At 39.1% G+C, this 13,725-nt stretch overlaps 1 protein-coding gene across 1 annotated transcript in view; it reads right to left on the minus strand.

The window, feature by feature from the left end:
* The window catches only part of COL24A1 (collagen type XXIV alpha 1 chain), a 133,767-nt gene that overhangs the window by 26,431 nt on the left and 93,611 nt on the right, over positions 1-13,725 (minus strand). The window contains exons 32-44 of the mRNA XM_027694196.1: positions 13,413-13,466; positions 13,066-13,110; positions 12,905-12,949; positions 11,591-11,644; positions 8,744-8,797; positions 7,732-7,785; positions 7,461-7,514; positions 5,495-5,548; positions 4,806-4,913; positions 2,979-3,032; positions 2,400-2,507; positions 1,328-1,381; positions 481-534 (exon numbers count right to left, since the gene is read on the minus strand). Of these exons, the coding sequence (XP_027549997.1) occupies positions 481-534; positions 1,328-1,381; positions 2,400-2,507; positions 2,979-3,032; positions 4,806-4,913; positions 5,495-5,548; positions 7,461-7,514; positions 7,732-7,785; positions 8,744-8,797; positions 11,591-11,644; positions 12,905-12,949; positions 13,066-13,110; positions 13,413-13,466 (792 nt within the window). The remainder of the gene's footprint in view (positions 1-480; positions 535-1,327; positions 1,382-2,399; positions 2,508-2,978; positions 3,033-4,805; positions 4,914-5,494; positions 5,549-7,460; positions 7,515-7,731; positions 7,786-8,743; positions 8,798-11,590; positions 11,645-12,904; positions 12,950-13,065; positions 13,111-13,412; positions 13,467-13,725) is intronic.

Here is a 13,725-nt window from a genome sequence, read left to right on the forward strand (position 1 = left end):
TTTGAGACTTAAAAGAACAACAGTAAATCTGACACTAAAATAGCAGCAGAGACCACATCCTGTCCCTAACATTTTAAATTAACCACAGACATTTGTCCATCTCAGTTGGACTTTCAGGCAGATCTGTGGGTGTACTCACAGACTTAGAGTTAAGTAAATATTTAGCTGGTTCTGTACTGATTATTTTTGTCAGCAGTGCTCACCAAGGGCAGTGGTGCTATCTGATACAATAGAATGTGTTTCTTACAATGAGTACTTTGTGTTTTAAAACCTCAACCATTTTAATAGTAATAATTTGGGACTCCATCTCTGAATGATCCATTTCTCCAGTTTGCATTTCTTTTCCTATTCTTTCACAATACTAACAAATACTGCAAATGCTGGCTTTTGCTGTGTGCTGTTGAAAACAGAGGGCATGCACTAAAGTTTCCTCTGTTGATAATTTCACAAACTGTAGGAAAATAAAATCCATCTTCATACCTTTTCTCCTTTGGGGCCTGGGAGCCCTATGGGCCCTGGAGAACCCTGGTGACCCTAAAGAACAAAACCAAACCAAACTAAAATTAGTTCCAAAACAAATAATTAAAGAAATAATTAATTCCAAACTTTCTTTTAGCTACTTGTAACTATTGTTCTAGGTTTTTTTACTGCTTGTCAATAATTCTAAATCATGATATGACAACAAAAACAATGGACCCAGGCAGAAAATGGACTGTGTGCAGGAAAAGCTCTGGGCACAGCGGGAAATCACAGGTTCTGGCAGGTGAGGGGAACTGGGCTGGTTTTTGCTTCAGGGTTAGGGTCTCTGATGGATGTTTGTGTTTGGAAAAGAGACTGGACAGTATGATCTGTAAGAGCAGGACTCAATCAAGGACTTATGATGACGATCATGACTATTTTTCAGTGAAAGCCACAATATATTTATGTCCTTCAACTAACCTCATTCAATCAGTTTCTGTTACTGAAATGGAAACTGCCTGGCCAGACAGCAGAGGTTTTAGTGTTTGCTGAACTCTCTTCATAATGAATAGCTGTAGTAGTTTTATAGAACTTTATTCACAAGGGTTGAGATACATTGGACAAATAAGGGTTTAAAATCAGTGGTAAAAAACCTGCTAGTGAATTCACAAAACCCAGTCACCATTGCTTAAGGCGAACATTTCTGAGTAGGCAATCACATGTCATATAAACATATGTATTTGTCTTTCCTAAAGATATTTGTGTAGTCTAGATACAGATCCCAGTGATAGTTGAAATTAGAGTACCACTTTGGGATGTGTGTGTACATGAATTCAGTAAAATCTCACCCCATTCAGCAAAAACTCACCCCATAACCTGGAATTCCTGACTCTCCTTCAGGTCCCATTCCTCCTGGGTGTCCCTGTTAAATGCAATAATCAGTGAGAGAAAAATGAACTCTTCTGTAAAGGGTTACAACAATGCCTACTTTATAAAGTCACCACTTGGAAAAATCTTCAAATATTGACATTTGACACATATGCAAATTTCTTGTTATGTCCAACTTAATTTACTAAACAATACTGGGCTTTTCCCTGTTCTGTGGAAAAAATGATCAACGTTTTCAGTCCTAACCTTATAATCCTTGTGCATAATTAAGATTAATAAGGATCTGATCTTTCAGAGGTGTAGAACTCTGTTTGCAAATGCTAGTATGCCAAGAGAAGCTGGGGGTGATCATCACCTTAGGAAGTTGAGTCCTTCTCTTGAAAATATTGGCCATTAACTTTACTTCTGTACTTCATGTGTTCAGGAACGCACTGCTGCATTCAGTGGCCACAGGATTGGGCACTGAATCACTGAGACAGGCATGTTGCCTCTCTAGTGTGGAGCTTGGATGTGTCTGTGCATCTCTCACGCAATGTGGAGCAAGCTTTGGGAGCTTATTACGGAAACAGACTTAATTCAGTTAACTTTGGATGAGATTCCTATTTAATACAGTAGCAGTCTTCATCTGAAATGCTTTGTTTCAGTCATGGCTAAGGCTTATTGCATGTTATAGCAAACCCCATGATTTCTGATTTTGGAACTGGGAAGGTTTAATAAACAACCATAGCAGTGAGGTTATATGTGGAGTGTGGGGCATGAGTATTCCATGGAGCGCCCTGCCATCCCACTTCTCTGACTGTCAGAGGACCAAAGCAAAAGACGAATCCTTTCAGATCCATGCCCCAGGTTTCTGTCTGGAAAGGTGCACAGGCCTTGTTCTGATGCTGAAAGACCATGGGACACACAGGCTGGAAAGGACACTCCCTGCATCTCCAGCTACCTCAAAACTATTTACATGTGCTACAGCTGTGACTTGCCTCTTTCCACGAAGAGACACTATTCTGCTAAAACAGAAACACATGAGCTCTTAAATAAGCATGTTCTGTACCAACCATGGGACCTCGAGTTCCTCTTGCACCTTTGGGACCAATTTCTCCAGGTTGGCCAGAATCACCAGCAGGTCCAATTTCTCCCGGAGGGCCAAGCTGCCCCTTTTCCCCCTGTTGGTGTTATTGTATTAAAAATAACAAGAGATTGACACTAAGTTTCAAAACGTGGTTTATGCTTAATCAAAGTGTGTAATTTAACAGTATTATTTAATAGGTATTACATTTACTGTATGTCATTTACTGTAGTTATTAGAACGTCTGAACCCAGAAGTCTTTAGTATAAAAAAAGTCTCTGCTAAAGCTTTTCTATTGTTTTGTTTTGGCCAAAGCTTAACAACTTTTAATAGAAGCAGAAACTGTTCTGAGTCACAAAAGCACATTCTGATACAAATCTAAATTTCCTAAGGTTCTGAATATTATTGATTGCAGAATTATGACAATTCTAATTGCTATGGCTAGCAAGAAAAAAATTGGCTTGAAGCATGATATCAAACAGGGATAGTTTTGGTTCAATGGAATTTAGTAATGTAAATTTGACTTTCAGATAAAAGCAAGGGAACTGGGGAAGATGAAAAATACTACCTTTTTTCCTAAACGGCCCCTCTGGCCTGGATTTCCTGGTGTTCCTTCAGGGCCCTATAGATTTATTAGAGAAAAAGAAATGATTGGGAAAGGCCTGGAAACACGTTTCAACTGTGCTTCAAACTGGATAACTAAGTAGGCTTTTGCAATGCAGGGAAGTGGAAGAAAAAATCTTGTTAACTGTGGCTGTGAGCAAGGTAGTAGGACTGTTTCAAGTTAGAGCAGAAATAAGTGGGTAAGTAGCAGGGATCACTTATCAAACTAGTGGAAAAGCACTAAAAATAGAGGAAAAAACCCCCCAATAATCTTGTCCACACAGAAAATATTACTTTAGGAATAAAATTCCTTCAAGACAAACACTATTTTTAAAAGAAATACAATACAAAACCAGAGGAAAAGTAAGAAAACCTTGGGGTTGTCAAGTGTGAAGAGCAGGGCCCTGATGCAAATTGCTGGGAAGAAGAGACCTAACTCAGTAAGTGCTGATGCCCACCACTGCCCACCTCTCAGTGACAGCATAACTGCGTGTGCTGCCTGCTGATGAGGGGTACTGTGGAGCTACAGCCCCTCTGACCTCCAAATCACTTCAAAACTGACTTTCCCAAAGGGCTGAATGTGTCCACTGCTCACTGGTTTCAATTTGCCCAAAAGCTGCGTGAGTTACAGGAGGTAATTTAGCTTTAAAGGGAGACGTATTTTGGGCCACTGTGGTGATAAACCAAGGTAAACATAGTTTAAACAGATTTGTCAAGATTATTTGTTGCTTTGTGAGCTGTTGTTTAAGGAAAATATACTATTACTCTCACTCCCAATGAAACACTCAGACAGTTGAATATAGGAAACTGATTTCCACGATTAGACTAGGATATTATGATCTGCCTGCATCCCTTAGAAGGAGGTCAAACCAAAACTGTCATGTGAACACTCCCAGATGCCAGGGAGGATGAGTGGGGAGGAAGGCAGCTCTGCAGCTGCCTTTGGAACATGCAGAACAGAAACGTGAAAAATCCCCCAATAACCACATCCTCCCAAACATTCAATTTCCAGACCTGCCAGTCTCACTGAGCCACAGAAGCACTGCTGATGTCGTTTATTGTACACAAGTATAATTACACACAGTGTAGATGTGCCAGGGCTGAGCTGTTTGTGATAATTGCAATGTATGAAACTTTCATACTTGCAAGTGTCTCCAGAACTGCCAACTCAAAACAGAAAGTCAGAGTCGTATAGTTCTATCAGAAACAAAACTTGCTCTGTAACAGCTGGCCCTCCAACTAATGTTTACTCAGACTCCACCATCACATAAGAGCTACACAGAAAGCAGCCAGAGGACTGCAAATGAGAACATGATGATTTTTGTAAGGGAATCTGATGTCTGACTTGAGGCTACAATACTTGCTTCGGAAACTGTGCTCCGAAATATTAGTTTGCATTAAGAAGTTGCATACAAGTTCATAGACAGATTTTAGCTGCTAGGAGTGATGTCAGAACAAACACGCAACTGATCTAATAATGTTGACTGTGAAAGAGTGATCTGAAGTGAGACGCTCCAGGTTGTGTGGTATGTGTGTCTGGATGACAAATCATGAGGAATCACTAAGATTCTAAGGAATTGCTAAGAGATCACAGATTTAAGATAGGAAAAGCATTTGTCTCCTCTCTCTACCAATCCTGAAAAGCTATACCACACAGAAAGCTTATTTCAAGACTGTCATCTCTAATTACATTGAAAATCAGAAAATTAAAAAATAAAGGAAGCAAACAAAATTAAATTTGCTTAGAAAAAGCAAATGACCACAAAGTCCCCTTCAGCCTGAAAACACTTACAGGAATGCCCATTATGCCAGGTTCACCAGGGGGCCCAACAATTCCTAGTAACCCCATTTCTCCTTTTTCACCACCTTCTCCAATAAGTCCCTGGTCTCCAGGGTCTCCCTAAAACAAAGCAAAAAAACCAAAGCACAGTCAAGCTGCTGCTACAGAATTACTTGTTCATGAGAAAAGTGAATTCTGAATCTTTGGGTTTGACACAAAACACACTAAAACCGATGTCTCTCAAATTCAGATCAGGCTCTAAGTTAGGGTAAAGCCCTTTCTATCTCATTCATACACTCCTACAGCCACACTGTGCCCCATCTGTGACCAAGTATCTGAGGTTGTTCTCTATTACATCCTCTGTCCTGGCACCTGCCACAGTCCCTGGCACAGCACTGATCCAATTCAGAGAGCAGAGCACCCTTGGGCTTACTCTTTCCAGCATTTTAGTCACTACAGAAATAAGCTGTACTCACTTCTCCAACTCTCATTTCTTTGTCAACCTATTCAACTTTGCAGCCCTTGCAGGGTAGATATGCACCTAAAAGGCACAGGAAAGCCTATAATATACAGGATATCCTATGTTAAAACAAAGTGCATTCACCTGGGCTCTGTTGACCTGGTGAAATAGGATAAAAAAGGAGATTTGGGTTCTTAAGCTAATATGACTTTTTTACATCTGCTACAAAAACTTAATATACCTTTGTGCCATCTTTTCCTTGAACACCATCTTCTCCTGGAGGTCCTGGTTCACCCTTGTAGAAAGGAACAGTTGAAAACAAAGTTATTGACTAAATTTCTTGACATAGAAGTATTGCCTTGGAAGAACTCATACTAGTTTTACATATGATTACTGGTTTTTGGCCAACTTTTTTGTTGCTGTTACAGTTTATTTATCTTCAGTCCCACAGCCCATGAGTCTCCAACACAAGAAAACACAAAAGACGATCAGTATCAGAAAAATGAGGCAGCGCTATGTCCATATAGCACTGGAGACTTAGACAGTGGCACTGAGATTTTTTTCAGAGTATACAACATGTAATTACAACAACCTCAAAAATGTACCTATTCTGTCCTGAAACTTCCATGTTTATGTGGATAACTATTATATTGTTATGTTTAGTGACTTAGTTTAGGGCCATGAAAAAACATCATTATCAGCACCATGGCATTTTAGAATATTTACCTTTCTCAGGTAAAGACACTGGTAATTTGCAGATATGTGCTGCCCTATACTAATAACACAGTATTTCACACATTGTGGTATGATTAAGTCCAGAACACCCACTGTGGACCATTATCAGGAATTTTTCCTCTCCAAGAACAGGTAGAATTATGCAATGCACCTAGTTGGTGTATTTTGGGCAGAAGGAAAAGATGACAGCAAGAAGCCAATGGAACAAGAGAGTTCAATGGTAAGACTCAAGTCTGAAAGGATATAGTTTATATGCTCTTTTAAAAGCATCCTGGATAAAGTCTGCACAGGAAGAATAAGCAGGTGTGCTTGGTAAAATCAAGTGCTGAAGCACCATAAGCAAATCAGATGTTTTAGATGGTGGTACAGAGATACACATTACTCTGATGAGACTACAATATTCTCATTATCTCACCTAGATAGGGTATCCATACACAGAGTTATTGTGTGCTGTCATCTTAAGAGCTGGGCTGGACACCCTTGGATTTACCTTCAAAGCACTCATTCATGTCTCAGTGACAGAGAATCATAGAATCAATAAGGCTGGAAAAGATCTCCAAGATCATGGAGTCCAAACATTGACCGAAAGACATGAGACACTTAGAAATATTTCAACATTATAATCATAGAATCCTGCAGAATCATCAAGAAAAGAGACCTTCAAGATCATCATGTCTAACCATCAGCCTAGAACCACCATAAGCACCCCTAAACCATATCCCCAGATGCCACATCCAGATGTCTCTTGAACACTTCTACAGATGGTGACCTCATCACCTCCTTGGGCAACTTATTCCAATGCCTAACCACTCTTCCACTGAAAATTCTTTTTCTAATATCCAATCTGAACCTCTCCTTGTGCAACTCAAGGCCATTTTCTGTCATCCCTTCACTTGAGACATGGCAGAAGAGACCAACCCCCACCTGACTAGAACCTCCTTTCAAGCAGTTGTAGAGAGCAATGAGCTCTCCCTTGAGCCTCCTTTTCTTCAGACTAAACAAACCCATCTCTCTCAGCTGCTTCTTCCAAGACTTTGTGCTTCACCAGCTCTGTTGCTTTTGTCCTGCACTTCAGTACCTCAATGTCCTTTTTGAAATCAGAGGCCCACAAATGGACACAGCACCCCAGGTGTGGCCTCACTAACGCTGAGCACAGGTGGACAATCACTGCCCTGGTCCTGCTGGCCACACTATTTCTGATACAGGTCAGGATGCCATTGGCCTTCTTGGCCACCTGGGCACAGTGTTGGCTCATATCCAGCTGGCTGTCAAACAGCACCCCCAAGTCCGTTTCTGCTGAACAAGCCACTCTTCCCCAAACAATATACTTTTTAACTTGTTACAATACGAAAAAAAAGATATCAGAAAATAGCCTCTTACTGAATTTGTCTGATAAAGCAAGATTTCTCAACCTGCATTTCATTTGTAACATACTTTCCTGTTTTGGAAGAGGATTTGCATCCATCGCTTACCCTTAAACCTTGATCGCCTGGTTCTCCAGACTTCCCAGCATCTCCAATGTCTCCCTGGAATATCACAAGAAAAATCATTAGATTTTAAAGATCAATACTCCTAGCAATGACAGGGTTTACAAATAGTGCGGTCATCGTGACAATAACAATATTTCTTAATGGTTCATTTCCTGTATCACTATCTACTTGGCTAATGAATCAAATCCCTGATTTGCTTTTATGCAAATGTGAAAATTTAAACAGCACAAGAGAGAATAATTTCAGCATTTACCTTTGCACCTGGTTCCCCCTGTAGGCCAGCTTCTCCCTCAGGGCCAGGAGGTCCCTGTATGGTACAAGAGCTATTGTTGCACATGATCACTAATAATAATTTTGCAACAACTAAACAGTACAGCCAAAATTGAAGCAGAAGAATGACATAAGACACTGGGAGAGAAGCATGTCTGAAAAATCAAACCAAGACAACACAGTTCTTTCTTCTTTTTAAAGCCCAACAGAAGAAAAGAAAGGAGGGAATTGGAGGAGTTCAGGAAATACACTGTGGGTCAGGAAATATTGAAGACTCAGCAGTACACTAAGCCTGTACCTTTCATCATACTGGTAGGCTGAGCAAACATCTATCTTTTGTAAATCTAACTGACAACTTCATCACTGTTTAGGCTTGGAGCCAAGTAGATACAGCCTCTGGAGAACAAAGCCCTTTTTGGAGGCTTCAGCCCTTAATGAGTTAATGGTATCAGACTGCTTCTTGTAAAGTTTACATATAAACCTTTTTTTAATAGTCAGTCAGAAGATTGGATTTTGTGTGGCTGAGGAAGCACGTTCTTTTGAATAAGCCAAATCCCTTCTGTATTAAGTGAGCTTATCCCTCAGGTACTTCATTACAAATGTGGCTAATACATTCTGTCACATTTCTTTCAATGAAATATTAAAAACAAAGCAAAAAACAGAAGCAGAAGTTAGCAAGAAGGCTGTCTGCAGCTGCTTTTCTTCATCTACAATTTGCAAGGGCATATGATTAATGTTGTTTTACTGTTAACTGCAAGGAAAACATTCACCTTCTATGTCAAGATGTCATGAATGTATGCTCAAAGACAATGTTCTCAACAGAAAAAGTTATTTATCTTAAAATTTTTTGGAACAGCTTTAAGTAAGAGTCTCTCAGTAGCTCATGGTATTTAAGTCAGATGCAGGCAACAAAAAATAAATTTCTAAACATATTGTCCAGGCTTAGTCAGTTGTTTGAGTATTTTTAATTGCTATATAAATGATTAAAAGCTCACCTCAAAACCCATTTCTCCATTAGGGCCAGCATCCCCTGGTTGTCCTCTTGGACCCTGGCATTAAACAAAATTTTGGATGCATCATTCAATTACCAATAAATTACATCGTATAGTCTTCAATTTGTCTCTTTGCAACTCTTCCAATTGGCATAAAGAACTGTATTTCATTGTCTTTCCTCCTAAATCCAGCAGTGTATTTCAGTCCCACAATGGCATCCAGTACCAAAGACCTCACTGCCAACTGTAACACACTGAAATAACAAATCTCAAATAATAGCACAGATGTCCTTTCTTTTAGACCAAAACCAAATTATTATCTGAACTAAGCTCTTCCCTTGATTAACTGAGACTATGTTTAATTAAGGTTTGTTAGACTGTCTGGTTTGCTTTGTGGAAAAGCCTACAGTCTGGTGTGGAATTAACTGAAAAAAACTACTGTGTGCTGCACCATGGATTTAGCAGCATTTGTACAGAACAGTCACTGAGGCTTGAGCTTTTTTGGTAATATTAGTAACTATACCATGAGCATTTTATTATAAGCCTTACACGTAAGTAATAAATTTACTTCAATAACACATGGGGATTGTTTCCCAAAGCAGCATGTTTGAATTCTCTGCACATGCAGGATCTGGGCTTTCAGAGTCAGATTATTGTGCTGGGGGGTAGAAGTTGCCTGTAACCTGCTTACAGCTGATTCTATAGCCACTATGAATGTATGTCAAGACAAATCAGCCCTCTGGATGTAATTGGTCTTTGAACTTTAAGAAAGTTCATATCCATTTACCACTCTGGGACTCATCTGTGTTTAAATACATTCTAAATTCAAAACATTTTGTTGATCTATTATTCTCATTCAAGAGAAAGATGTTGCTACCTGTATTTACGATAGAAGGCATTTAAACAAATATTTATTCTAGTTTGTTTCACTTCATCTTACAGACTATGCATACAGTTTTGCTCCTCCTGATGACCTGGCAGTGACAATGAGAGTATTTTCTTCCCTTGTAACAATAATGTAAATTGCATATGACTTACAGAATTTCAGTAGATGTATACATTTGACCTTATAACTTCATTTAAGCATGAACAACTAAAACTGTAGTTAACTTGCCATTGAGAACTCCCTTGGTCCTAAAGTAAGTTCATTGATTTTCAGTTGCAGCAACGCCATGGAATTCCACTAGGCAAGTGTCACAAAGCTTAAGTTTGATTCACAAGCCAAGTATTTCTTCACATTTCCATGGAGATAAGGCTGCTGGATTGGTAATTTATCTTTCCCCTGAAATTTTCAGAAGCCAAATTTTTGTAGCAGTATAGGGGACTCCTTTTAACCATTAACATCAGGTAATTTGCAAAGGATTTGACTGAAATGTCTGACAGGTAGATAAAGTTTGAGTGCAACTTAGATCAAGCCTGTTAATAAAAATAGTTCTAACTGTTTACATTTCTCTGCTCCTTCACCAACAATTAGGGGTTTTCTGCTCTGTGCGGAACTCGTGAAAGGGCCAGAAAAACTCAGCAGCTGGCTTTCATGTAGTGACCAGATGACAGAAGATGAAATCAAGCTGCTTGGATAGGCAGCTGAAAAAAGAGCCACGCGTTTTCTTTTGCAACATCTTCTGTCATTTTATCACTTCTTTCTAACTCCACAGACCATTTTGTGAAGACACTGTACTCTGTCACCACTTGATAAAAATGGTATCCTGTTCACAGAATAAATTTTTTGCTTTTGACACTGAAATTATATAGTTTCCGTGATGATGAGCACAACAGAATTGTAGGCTGCTCAAGAGCAGACCACTTAGTTCAGATAAGGCAGATGGTCATTCTAGAGAGAAGAAAATTCAGACTTGAGACCAGAAAATGGCAAGAATTTGACATATAAGCCTTGCATTGGAAGTCTCTCAGATGTTGCAACACGAAGATAAGATACAATAAACGATACCCGCAAATGTGCAATGACCTGCTGTAAGCATGTCAGCCTATGGATTAGTAGAAATAACATTAGGGAAAAAAAACCCTAAAATTAATATAATTTATATCAGCAGTTCTCTTTCAAGATTTAAATTAACTCTGTACCATTTATTGTGCAAAACTGCTTTCCAGAAGCAATGAAAAGACACAGTTTTGTCAACTCTGTTAGATTTCTGCAATATAAAATGGCAGCCTTCTCCCAAGTCCCACTAGGACAGCACACATGCTTTCACTGTATTTATATAATCTGATTTACCCCCAGAGATGGTGCTGCAATACTATTCCTGCCATGGCTATATCTTGCAGCACATTACATAGATTTGTTGCAGATTCTGCATGATCTTCTGTAGCAATATTAGCCACATCAAAGTGAGCATGGCTTTGACATAACAACAAGAATCCATCCAGCAAAGGAATGTCTGAGGTTTATTATAGCAGACTCTTTTTTCTAGAAAATTTAACCTGACAAATAGTCGAGGTTCCTGACTTCCTGAATTACTATCCTAATATTTGCCTAAAAAAATATCACTAATATCTGTATTGGCACATACATTTACACAATACATAACAAAGATGTCTACCACACTGTGGTGTAAAGCCACATAATACTGTGGTCCAGACTCTGTCATGCTCTCTTATATCGTACATCCCTTACTTCAGTGCTTCCCAATATGACTAACAGGTCTCCTTACGAGCAAGCTATGCTAAGCAAGGGAGGTAGACTCTAGCTCTGCAGTTTTGGAACAACTGCCCCACAATTCCTTCCTAACCACAGCTGGCAATACTGAATCTTGGTAAAAGAGATCTTGAATTGCCAGGGAGTTCACATAATACATGGAAAAAACTTTTAAGCAGGCATAAGGATCAACTTACTGGCTCTCCCAATGGTCCCCTGTCTCCTGTGGTTCCGGGAGGCCCAAGCAAACCCTGGAAGATTAAAATAAATTAAAAAAAAAATCATTGGAAACAAGCTGTTTCATATTATGTGAACAGCCACTTCCTTTTATTTCTGCTTACACAATAACTTACACAGGAACATCCAAGAAATATGTACAGCCTTTTTTTCTGGTTGACATGCACTGAGACATCACTAGATCCTGTGGCAGGTGAGGCAGCCCTGGATAAATCCTGCCTCAGTTTCTTTTACATATGCATGGAGCTCAGCTGACCCAACATTTACCAGGTCCTTGTCATTCTCCTTAGAACCACGTGCTGCTCGTGTGCGCAAACTGCCCTACAAGCTGTATTTGAGACAATCAGTAAGGTTCACAGCCCACTTTCCTCTCTGCTCAACTTTTCTCATAGCATTTCTATCTCTCTTCTAGAAACAGTAGCTAAAGGAGTACCAGAGCAGTATCTTGTACTTTGCAATCAATGTACTATTTTACATAATTTCAATCTAATGAGGTTTTGCTCTGTTCATTTCTGTATATATAAATACATTTAAAAGTTCTAATGAATGAAGAGGAAATGAAAACCCATTGTATCAAAGATGACAGGCAACAAGCTCCTAAATCTGAGCAGAAAAGGCAAGAGAAGTATAGTGACAACCAACATTTTGAGTCTCAACTGCAGCACAAAATCACCACTATTACTGCTTTGTTTCTGTTTTCCTGCTTCTTTCTTTGCTGAAAATCCAGTGCAATTTGGACTGACTGGTAACCTGCTTTGTAAAAGAAAGCATCAAACAGAACACACTAGATTTCCATTGAAAGAAGCCCTAAAATGAGGAATTTTCTCCTATACATGTGATATACATTTTACATGTTGGTACATTTAACCCTACATTGACAGCACACATCTAACCTAAAATCTATCAAATAATTAATTTCCTATGTCACAATGACTGTCATCCTTAAAACTACAATAAAACTAAAAAAAAAAAGCCCAAAGAAACTTATAAGACCCCACTATTAACCACATTGGCCATTTCTTCTGCTGCAATTTGCTATCGTATTGTATTCTGTGGATCATCATCCATTAAAACACAGGTCTTGTAGCAGACTAGACCATGTCAAACTTGCTCTCACTTCTGGCCCTGATTCTTTCTATGAATAAATGCAAACTGTACTGTTAGAGTTTTCCAGCTGCTCTGAAGTAGACAAACTTCCTCATAACTGAGTGTCAAACAAAGTATGAGATTTTGTGGGTGTTTTAGGTAGAAGTACTAGTTAATGTCATACTTACAAGTCCACCTTTATCTCCCCTTTCTCCTGGATTTCCAGCTTTACCCTGGTCAAAGAGAAATACCAAAAGATAATGCTGGCTTCAGCTAATTTCCAAACACAGCTTAGAAATTAGTAGTTACTGTGTTAAAGCTTACTACAAAGATTGGCTCTGATACTTACAATGAGCCCAGGAACTCCTTTCTTTCCTGGATCACCTCTTTCTCCCTGATAAATAACCAACAAGGTGTGAATTCTATGTGCATTTGCTAGATAAACTGCATACAGTTGCTGTCAGTTTAAACCCTGAGTAACTGCAGAAAGTGCAGATTCAGGCTTAGATGGGCTCACACCATAATAAGGAAGTACCTGGAAAGGCAGAAATTTGCAAATCTCTGGATTTGCATATCTCTGCATTAAATGGAACTCTATGGCTTTTGCCATGCTGGGTTGGTTTTTTGTTTGTTTGTTTTCTGTTATCTGTTTCTACCTTGGTGTTTTGTACAGTACTGAGTAATGCAAGCACTCACCTTAATGCCTTCTGTTCCCAGTTCTCCTGGAGGACCATCTGGACCTCTTGGCCCCTGAGTATTGAACAAGTGATTTGGAATACTAATTATGCATTATTTTTGGTTACCATCAAGGAAATGCTACTTAAACTTTAGGAAAGGGGAAACATTTTTGTAGCATGAAGACCAATTTTCTTTGTATGTTAAGTGTTAAATAAAGCTTCAAAGAATAAAATAAGTTTCTTGTTTGCTGAATTATGAATTTAGGAAGAAAGATTTTTTGAAAAGTGTGTAGACAAAATGTTGAGAGTCTCTGTTGGAGCCAGCTTGCAGC

This window comes from Neopelma chrysocephalum, unplaced genomic scaffold (assembly GCF_003984885.1).
Source record: "Neopelma chrysocephalum unplaced genomic scaffold, ASM398488v2 Primary Assembly neopelma1_97, whole genome shotgun sequence".
Taxonomy (NCBI): domain Eukaryota; kingdom Metazoa; phylum Chordata; class Aves; order Passeriformes; family Pipridae; genus Neopelma; species Neopelma chrysocephalum.